We start from the raw sequence: 10,659 nt of genomic DNA, 5'->3' as shown, positions 1-10,659 counted from the left end.
TTAATAGAGCTCAGATTGAGGGGTTTGAATACGCTGAATACGCTGTCTGCATTTAAGTTCACCAGAACTGTTGTGCAATGTCGCCCCCTGCAGATTTGCGGCCAATTGGGCGCTAGCAGGGGGTGTCAATCAGCCCGATCGGATAGGATCGGTCGGATTGCAGACCGCAGCCTCAGCTGCCTTATAACTGCTGTTTCCGGCGAGCCTGAAGGCTCACTTGGAAACAGGGGCAACAAACTCCATTTGGAGCTTGATAATTCAGCCCCATAGTGTGGATGACGACCAAAGGTCTCTGGGCTGATTTAAAAATGCTCGCCAGTACTTTTATTTCCCTGACGGAATGATCTAAAGCCACTTTTTACACTGAAAACAGGGCTTATACTGCATTTTCGTATGGGGAGGAGATGCATACATTACAAAAGTGATATCACACAAAATTATTAATTTGACCATTCACACAAAAATGCTCAGGAAAAAAATTATATTGTTAAGGTGCTTCAAAAATTGTATTTTATGAAAAACTTAAAATTTATATGTAAATAACTCAGCAATAAATCAGATTAAATATGCACAGCGTACACAGGAATTTGTACTTCACATATATGAATAAAACAGTTTAGCATATGTAAATATGGTCATAAACAACATATGGCAGAAATAAAGAAAATAAGCTTTTCAAAGTAAAAATGACACGCATTTTACAGCAGAGTAATTTGTAAAAAAAAGATGGATGCAAATGATGATTATATTATTAGCCTTATACAGAGAATACAAATTAGAGGCATTGCAGTCCTGCAATCTCATTAATTCCCTTTAAGGCACCACTATCCCTGAGTCCATAACAGTTAAAGGGACATTAAAAGGTAAATACATACTAGACATTATTAGGTATCCAAAGAATAGCCTGATAATCCTATTTGAAGATATAAGTGTAAAGGTTTAGTTTCCATAAAGTAATTGAGTTTCTATAAAGTAATGGGCGCCGCCATGTTTAAACTTGTTTCCCCAATTAAGAAATCTAAGAAGGCGCAGAGGGTGTCTTTGCCACTTTTCTAATAAGCTCCCCACAAGCTTAACATATAGTTCCACACATGTTCTAAAAAATGAAAAGGGTGTCTGCACAGCTGACAAGGAGTAAATATCAATTAGTATCTAAATAGACCGTAAAGGTAATTTCTTATTATATATATAAAAAATATATTCAAGTTTAAAAACAGTTTTATCAGACCGTAACAATATATTAACAGCATCTAAAAGCAACAGTGTATATGTGTTAATTTAAAAAGCACAATTATGTCAGTATATACAGCACAGATAATAAAGTACAGATTTCCTTTTAAATCACTAGAACTTTCAGGTATTCCATAAGGTATTAAGCATAAAAAACAAACGTCTAGATTACGAGTTTTGCGTTATGAGCGGTGCGTTGCTAACTTGCAAGTTATTGTCACCGCTCACTTATCTACAGCGCTGGTATTATAGGGTTACAAAAACCCGGCGTTAGCAGGCAAAAAGTGAGCGTAGAGCAAAATTGAACTCCATACCGCACTCCAATACCAGCGCTGCGGTAAGCTGGTTTTACGTGCTCGTGCATGATTTCCCCATAAACATCAATGGGGAGAGCCGGCTGAAAAAAAGCCTATCACCTGCAATAAAGCGGCGTAAAGCTCCGTAACGCAGCCCCATTGATTCCTATGGAGAAACTAAATTTATGTTTCCACCTAACACCCTAACATAAACCCCGAGTCTAAACACCCCTAATCTTTAACCCCTAATCTGCCGCTCCGGACATCGCCGCCACTATAAACATATTAACCCCTAAACCACCGTTCTCCCGCATCGCAAACACTAGTTATACATTATTAACCCCTAATCTGCCACCCCTAACATCGCCGCCACCTGCCGCCCCCAATGTCGCCGCCACTAAATTTATTAACCCCTAAACCTAAGTCTAACCATAACCCCCCCTAACTTAAATATAATTAAAATAAATCTAAATAAAACCTACTATCATTACCTAAATAATTCCTATTTAAAACTAAATACTTACTTACCTGTAAAATAAACCCTAAGCTAGATACAATATAACGAATAGTTACATGATAGCTAGCTTAGGGTTTATTTTTATTTTACAGGCAAGTTTGTATTTATTTTAACTAGGTAGAATAGTTACTAAATAGTTATTAACTATTTACTAACTACCTAGCTAAAATAAATAAAAAGTTACCTGTAAAATAAACCTAACCTTACACTACAATTAAATAAATTACATAAATTAAATACAATTACCTAAATTACAAAAAAAACAAACACTAAATTACACAAAATAAAAAAAAAGAAATGATCAGATATTTAAACTAGTTACACCTAATCCAATAGCCCTATCAAAATAAAAAAGCCCCCCGCCAAAATAAAAAAAAACCTAGCCTAAACTAAACTACCAATAGCCCTTAAAAGGCCCTTTTGCGGGGCATTGCCCCAAAGAAATCGGCTCTTTTACCTGTAAAAAAAAATACAAACGACCCCCCAACAGTAAAACCCACCACCCACACAACCAACACCCCAAATAAAATCCTAACTAAAAAAATCTAAGCTCCCCATTGCCCTGAAAAGGGCATTTGGATGGGCATTGCCCTTAAAAGGGCATTTAGCTCTTTTTCAAGTGCCCAAAGCCCTAATCTAAAAATCCACTTACAGTTTTTGAAGACCCGACATCCATCCTCAAGAAGCTGGCAGAAGTTTTCATCCAACCAGGCAGAAGTCTTCATCCAGACGGCATCTTCTATCTTCATCCATCCGGAGCGGAGCGGGTCCATCTTCAAGACATCTGGCATCTTCTTCAATCGACGTCTTCTTCCGAATGAGGTTTCCCTTTAAATGACGTCATCAAAAATGGCGTCCCTTAGATTCCGATTGGCTGATAGATTTCTATAAGCCAATCGGAATTAAGGTTGAAAAAATCATATTGGCTGTAGCAATCAGCCAATAGGATTGAGATTTAATCTTATTGGCTGATCCAATCAGCCAATAGGTTTGAGCTCGCATTCTATTGGCTGATTGGAACAGCCAATAGAATGCAAGCTCAATCCTATTGGCTGATTGCAACAGCCAATAGGATTTTTTCAACCTTAATTCCGATTGGCTGATAGAAATCTATCAGTCAATCGGAATCTAAGGGACGCCATCTTGGATGAAGTCATTTAAAGGGAAACCTCATTCGGAAGAAGACGTTGATTGAAGAGGAGGCTCTGCGCCGGATGTCTTGAAGATGGACCCGCTCCGCGCCGTCTGGATGAAGACTTCTGCCCGGTTGGAAGAAGACTTCTGCCGCTTCATTGAGGACTTCTGCCGGCTTCTTGAGGATGGATGTCGGGTCTTCAAAAACTGTAAGTGGATCTTCGGGGGTTAGTGTTAGGCTTTTTTAAGGGTTTATTGGGTGGGTTTTATTTTTAGATTAGGGGTTTGGGCACTTGAAAAAGAGCTAAATGCCATTTTAAGGGCAATGCCCATCCAAATGCCCTTTTCAGGGCAATGGGGAGCTTAGGTTTTTTTAGTTAGGATTTTATTTTGGGGGTTGGTTGTGTGGGTGGTGGGTTTTACTGTTGGGGGGTCGTTTGTATTTTTTTTTTACAGGTAAAAGAGCAGATTTCTTTGGGGCAATGCCCCGCAAAAAGGCCCTTTTAGAGGCTATTGGTAGTTTAGGTTAGCCTAGGTTTTTTTTTTTTATTTTAAGGGGGGGGCTTTTTTATTTTGATAGGGCTATTAGATTAGGTGTAATTAGTTTAAATATCTGATAATTTCTTTTTTTAATTTTGTGTAATTTAGCGTTTAGTTTTTTTTGTAATTTAGGTAATTGTATTTAATTTATGTAATTTATTTAATTGTAATGTAAGGTTAGGTGTTAGTGTAAATCAGGTTAGGTTTATTTTACAGGTAAATTTGTATTTATTTTAGCTAGGTAGTTAGTAAATAGTTAATAACTATTTAGTAACTATTCTACCTAGTTAAAATAAATACAAACTTGCCTGTAAAATAAAAATAAACCCTAAGCTAGCTACAATGTAACTATTAGTTATATTGTAGCTAGTTTAGGGTTTATTTTACAGCTAAGTTTTTAGTTTTAAATAGGAATTATTTATGTAATGATAGTAGGTTTTATTTAGATTTATTTTAATTAGATTTAAGTTAGGGGGTGTTAGGGTTAGACTTGGGTTTAGGGGTTAATAAATTTAGTATAGTGGCGGCAGATTAGGGGTTAATAATATTTAACTAGTGTTTGCGATGCGGGAGTACGGCGGTTTAGGGGTTGTTTATTATAGTGGCGTCGATGTCCGGAGCGGCAGATTAGGGGTTAATAATTTTATTTTAGTGTTTGCGATGCGGGAGGGCCTCGGTTTAGGGGTTAATAGGTAGTTTATGGATGTTAGTGTACTTTGTAGCACTTTAGTTATGAGTTTTATGTTATAGCTTTGTAGCGTAAAACCCATAACTACTGACTTTAAGTTTACGTTATGGATCTTGACGGTATAGGCTGTACCGCTCACTTTTTGGCCTCCTAGGCAGACTTGCAATACCGGCGCTATGGAAGTCCCATTGAAAAAGGACTTTTTTGAAAGCTGCGGTAATTACGTTGCGGTGCACCTAAACCTGCAAGACTCGTAATACCAGTGGTAGTGAAAAAGAGCCTTAACGCTGCTTTTTCACTCATACCACAAAACTCGTAATCTAGCCGAATATGTTTAAAGAACAATATGTTAATTTTACTTAAAATTACCACCTTTATAAAAACGGTTTTACCACCTTAGTTCAAAAGAGCCTCATTGCTCATAGATATTTGTATTTTAAACTCTGTGACAAATGATATAAAGAAAAAAAAGCCTTAAACTGAGAGATCGCCTTTTGGACCAATCAGAGCATAGCCAAAGTTCAGCTCACCGCTGTTTTCATTTTTTATAACTTGTGTAAACTTGTTTCCCCCCCATATCTAATCTCTTCTGCTTAGGCCCATTAGGGACAGATATAAAACAGGCATTACGACTTCCGGTGGGCGGCTCTACAAGATGGCTGCAAGCTTCAACAGCTCTCAAGAAAACTGCTTCTAACTCTAATATTGCGGCCACTTATCCACGCCATCTGCATCTCCCTTGACAGGCAAGTTGTCCGGGAATATTTGGCAGACAGAAGGAATAACAGCTCTTCTACCCCGGAACGTCAGTTCAAAGAATAAAGCCATTGAGCACCGTGGCGGGAATATTACCGCCACACTGAATATACATATAACTAAGTTCCTGCCTATTAACAAAGTTCCTGTTTATTTACAATGGTTATCTTCGCCGCCAAAGAAGGCTATGCGGACTCCTTCATTCTAGCGGGACTACAAACTCTGCTCTTGCCTAAGCTAGATAGGCTTTTACATTCCTGCGCTGACTTGTGCGCAATGCTGTCAACTGAGACACAATCTGGTCAACAGGAGAGGCCAGCCACTGAACCTACTACAACCGTCACATCCATGTTTCCTAATGACAGCCACAGGGCTCCACACCTATCAGCAAGCGGAAAAGTCTCCCCTGCTATATACCTAGTGGGGCCCGTTGCAGAATCGAAAACCGGATCAGAGGAGAGCCTGCCGACACCTCTGTTGACCCATCCACTGTTGATCTCAGCTCCAGAGCTTGATGTCCAAGAGATCTGGTCAGGTTGCGCCATAGAGCTGACTAGTTGTCTAAAGTACAGTTCGCCGCTCCCCCATATGGCTCATCTGCCTACTGCCTCGGCTTCAGCTACAGATCTTAGCCCAGGCTTTGAAAAAGAGGCTGCCTACAACCCAGTTTACTCTGTTGTTACTCCAGCTGCGTCTTCTGATGTTCCGTGTAACATCACCACTGCGTTGGAGCACAGACATGATAGCTACAAATACATCGTGGATGAGAGTTCTGCAGAGTGGTGGAGGCAGTGTAAGAACCGCTTGGTTGTGGGTGTTGGCTGACTCTTTTCTCCTACTGATTCCCGGTGTAAGAATAAAAAAAGGAGTAACTTAACTTTATGTCTTGCCGTCGCCTATATGCCTAAGGTTATGGTACTGATCACGGGCAACATCTGATGGGTCAAGTGATGGGACTTGTGTACTTTTGATGCTTACAGATCACGCTCTGGTCTTGGGTTTAAAAGTTATTTGCCTAATTTTCTTGTGTTTACACTTATGCCTTTCCTTTTCTACCCCCGCTTGAGCAGAATTGTTTTGGTATGCAGTTTTATTTTATCTTGCCTCTTATGCTATTTGCTTGCTTCACACTTAGTGGAACATTGCTCTGGGTGTTAAAGCCTGATACATCTGCTTTTCTCCTCAGCACTTAAACATAATAGCTTTCTGCTGACACCTGTTTATCTTTTCTAAAAAGCACCGCAACTAGAGGGGATGCTTGAGATATAGAGCCATAACTTTCACTAATTATATCAGCAATCCCAAATCTATACTGGTGACACTTGTATATATATCATCCTGCTAACGCTTACAAAGTTCTAACAAAACTGCTCATTAATATCGTATCAGTGTTGGGCTGCACAGGTCCCTATATTACTCACAGCAGCTGAACAAAACCAACCCATACACAAATGCTGCACGTTGCTGTTTTAAAGTTTCTGTGGGCTTAATCCTTGCCCTTGTTATCAAACATAAATGTCAACCCTATATTCTGTCTCAATGTATCAATATATTTAGTACGTTTTCCTATTGTATACCTGCAATTTTTCAAATGGCTTTTATCACAGACCCTTCCTGCTCTCATAGACCCCACATGGTTTATCAGCGAAATCTGTGTTGCTGACTAGGACTGCACAAATGAATGTTGTATTATAAGTGCTATACTTTCTTAGTTGTGTGCCTACTGTCTTTACTGTTTTAAGTTGTGAGCATATACATCTCCTTTTTTCTATTAGCCCTTTGTAATACTATCTAGATTTGAGATTGGCAACCATGCTAGGTGTGCTGCGTGCTACAGTATATTTTATTTTTTTATTTTCTATGTCCCAACTTCTTGCAAAATGAGTGGATTGTTAATCTCTGAGGGCCTCTAGTGGCTACTCTGGTATTGCACCACACTTTCTTTAGCTCTGAGCTCCGATCATCTGACAGCAACTTATTGTAGGTTTCTGCTCAACCTAACACCGGTATAGAAGCAGGTATGTTTTAACATTCACTATGTATCTGCTTGATTTTTCTTTTTCCACTCTGATTTGATTGTTTATTGTTTGCCTTTTATGCCTGCATTGTTTATTCTGCGTTGTATATTGGTTTCAGGGGGGATGGTATAAGACAGATAATACCTTAGTTAACCTGCATTTTAATTTAAAAAATTGACCTTTCATGTTTATTTAACCATGCTGAGCACTTTTGCAATCCTTTCACTATAATTTATTTATTGGCTAAATGGCAATATTAGAGAAGGCAGTAGCCGTCTGTTTGCATCAGTGTTTCATAAAATAGTCAGAAGGACTTTGTTAACTAAAGCAATTAGATATAGTTTACCAGCTGTGTCACCATAACTCAGATCAGCTACTTAAATTTGTGACACCCATATAAGTCTTTTACAGACCTCAATACAAATATGAGCACTGTATGCTACTATATCTGATAACATGACGTTGTTGTATATCGTATTGCATGAGCAATTTATATTATCTTACACCCTTAATGCCTCCTCCCACCTCCGTAGAAACATTCTGATTTAGGCCGAAGATTCGCGTAAAATAGTATTTGGCTAATGAGACAGATCCTATCATTGTTTTCTATAACCCAGGTACATATGAAAACGGCTTGGCACCTTTGTATGCTATCCCATACCTCTTGGAACTCTGTTACTAGTGTTGATTGGGCAATGTGCACCATGCTATACGTACTGTGATTCTTGGCATATTTGTGGAGGGGACTACTTATTTTTTGTTTGTGTGATTGGATTTGTTTGTTTGTTTGGTTTGTGTGCCTGTATTTTAAGTTAGATTAGGTTTAAGTTGGTTGTGTTAGTTTACAAAAATAAAAACCCCAACAGTGTGGTACAAGTGAGTACAAACGCTAGACTTCTCTAAACCATATACGTCTTTTGCAGACTGCAATACAAATATGAACACTGCATGCTATTATACCTGATAAAAATTGCGTTGTATATCATACTGATTTATCAATTCTATACTCTCTTACCGCACCCTGCGTGGTGTGTCATTGAATTGTATCTTACCACTGTATCATTTGTTGGTTATAAATAAAAAATTTAAAAAAAAAAAAACAGGCATTACAAAAGTGAGCAAACAAGGCTGTGTTTAGATAAATACTATAACAATCTTATAAAACGAGCAGTAAAAGAGGCTGTCCAAACAAGGCTGATTGGAACATATTTGTCCCGAATTACCCTCAGCAGGAGAGGATAGATAAGGGAGCAAATGTGATCTAAATGATCACATTTGCTTAATTCTCTTGGTATCTTTTGTTGAAGGAGCAGCAGTGCACTACTGGGAACTAGTTAAGCACATCTAGTGAGCCAATGACAAAAGGCATATATGGGCATCCACCAATCAGCAGCTAGCTCTCCCAGTAGTGCATTGCTGCTCCTGAAACTACCTAGGTCTGCTTTTTAACAAAGAATAAAAAAAAAATTAGATAATAGAAGTAAATTGGAAAGTTGTCTAACATCGCATGCTCCCTCTAAATCATGAAAGTTTAATTTTGACTCTACTGTCCCTTCCAGTTTAAACATGACAGTGCCCATTACTTTATAGAAACTGAGTGGGATTTAGAAAAACAAGCACTTTCAGATTTAAATTACAGGAAAATGAGACAACATAAAATAATGAAAGTATATTGCAAAACTTTTTTTTAACTACAAATAATTAAATATTTCATAATACAGTATCATACTGTTTAATATCCCTTTAATTTGCAGCTTTTTTATAAAACACAGCTGCTTAAAGGCATGACAGGGGATTTGCTTTATTGACACCTTAAGTTTTAAATGTTATTGCACCAGTCTAAAAGTTACTTTAAATATTAAAGTGAATGTAAACTTTGAGGAATGTGTGCCCGGTTTTTAAAAATCCTATTAAAAACAGGGGCACTTTCATTATCAAAGTTTACATTTCAGCCGTTTTGTTAAAATACTTACCTTTTCTTCATGAAGCGATTCCCCTGCCTGCTGCTCGTCTCTTCTTACGTCAGAAATGAAGAATCTGGCTTCCTCCAATCACGGTTTCCCCCCAGAGCAAACATTGCCTGAGGCCATGGCGTGATTGGAGGAAGCCGGATTCTTCATTTCTGACCTATGAAGAGACGAGCGGCATTCATTAAGAAAAGGTAAATATTTTAACAAAACGGCTGAAATGTAAACCTTGATGAATGAAAGTGCCCCTGTTTTTAATAGGATTTTTAAAAACCGGGCACACATTCCTCAAAGTTTACATTCACTTTAAGCTTTAAAAAATTTTCAAAGCACAATCTAAAACAAAAAGATCAAAACAAGCAAGAACTGAAAAAGATATGGTTTAGACAGAGCATGACATTTTAAAAGACTTTCCAATTTACATGTTCTCTTGGTATCCTTTGGCATATCTAGATACCCTCAAGGGCATGCAGTTGTGAAGCACTTTATGGTAGTGGCGTTTGCAACAATATATAACATTGTTACAAACATTGTAGCAAGCACTGCTGCTCGCTTTGGCTGTGTTCAGACATCTTTATATAGGTACAGAAAATGTATAAAATACAGAAGGAGATCGTTTTTTAGATCTTATTACATAAGCATAAAATTCCACACCTAATATCAGACGATTCGCTGTCAACATCTGAAAGTTCCAGCAGATCCTCAGAACTACCCTCCTCATCTGAGAATGAGCGGCGCACTTTGGGCTGCAGCATATCTTGTGTGATCTTATTGCGCGCATCCATGCTGCGTCGATCTTCTTCACTACGGCACTTATCTGTATTTTACAGAAATGGTACAAGGTGATACAGGGTTACTGACGTAAAAAATTCAAAGGCGGAATTAGATTTAAAAAAAAATAATAATAATCTATTATTCTATTTCAGTTTTTCTAACTGCACAAACCTCACCCCCCAGGTTTTTTTGTGTGGCGCTAAGCACCACTGAAGAGAAAACATTCATCCTCAATAAGCAGTTACAATGTTTGATTAGGCAATTAAAGAGACATGAAACCCCAACATTTTCTTTCATGATAGAGCTTATAATTTTAAACAACTTTCCAGTTTACTTTTATTATCAAATGTGCTTCATTCTCTTGGTATCCTTTGTTGAGGAAGCAGCAGTGCATTTGTGGGAGCTAGATGAACACATAAGGTGAGCCAATTATAAGAGACATATATGTGCAGCCACCAAACAGCAGAAAGCTCCCAGTAGTGCACTGCTGCACCTGAGCCTATCTAGGTAATGTTTTTCAACAAAGGATACCAAGAGAACGAATCACATTAGATAATAGAAGTAAATTGCATGCTCTACCGGAATCATGAAAGTTTTATCTTGATTTTACTGTTCCTTTAAGCAGCTAAGGTGATAAGAAAATACAGTAAAGGTTTTGCATTATATGTTAAACCCTCCAAATTAAAAGTTGGCTTCTACACAATAGAGTTTTAGGGCATTTTCTGACATTATTAAAACA

At 38.0% G+C, this 10,659-nt stretch overlaps 1 protein-coding gene across 2 annotated transcripts in view; it reads right to left on the bottom strand.

Annotated features, from left to right (window-relative positions):
* CHFR (checkpoint with forkhead and ring finger domains) overlaps nucleotides 1–10,659 on the bottom strand; it is a 150,877-nt gene that overhangs the window by 91,361 nt on the left and 48,857 nt on the right. For both annotated transcript variants that reach the window (XM_053701889.1, XM_053701890.1), the window contains exon 10: nucleotides 9,801–9,963. In XM_053701889.1, the coding sequence (XP_053557864.1) occupies nucleotides 9,801–9,963 (163 nt within the window). The remainder of the gene's footprint in view (nucleotides 1–9,800; nucleotides 9,964–10,659) is intronic.

The sequence above is a fragment of the Bombina bombina genome, chromosome 2 (genome assembly GCF_027579735.1).
Source record: "Bombina bombina isolate aBomBom1 chromosome 2, aBomBom1.pri, whole genome shotgun sequence".
Lineage (NCBI taxonomy): Eukaryota > Metazoa > Chordata > Amphibia > Anura > Bombinatoridae > Bombina > Bombina bombina.
The sequence above is the reverse complement of the archived record's forward strand: the minus strand, read 5'-3'. Positions and strand labels throughout refer to the sequence as shown.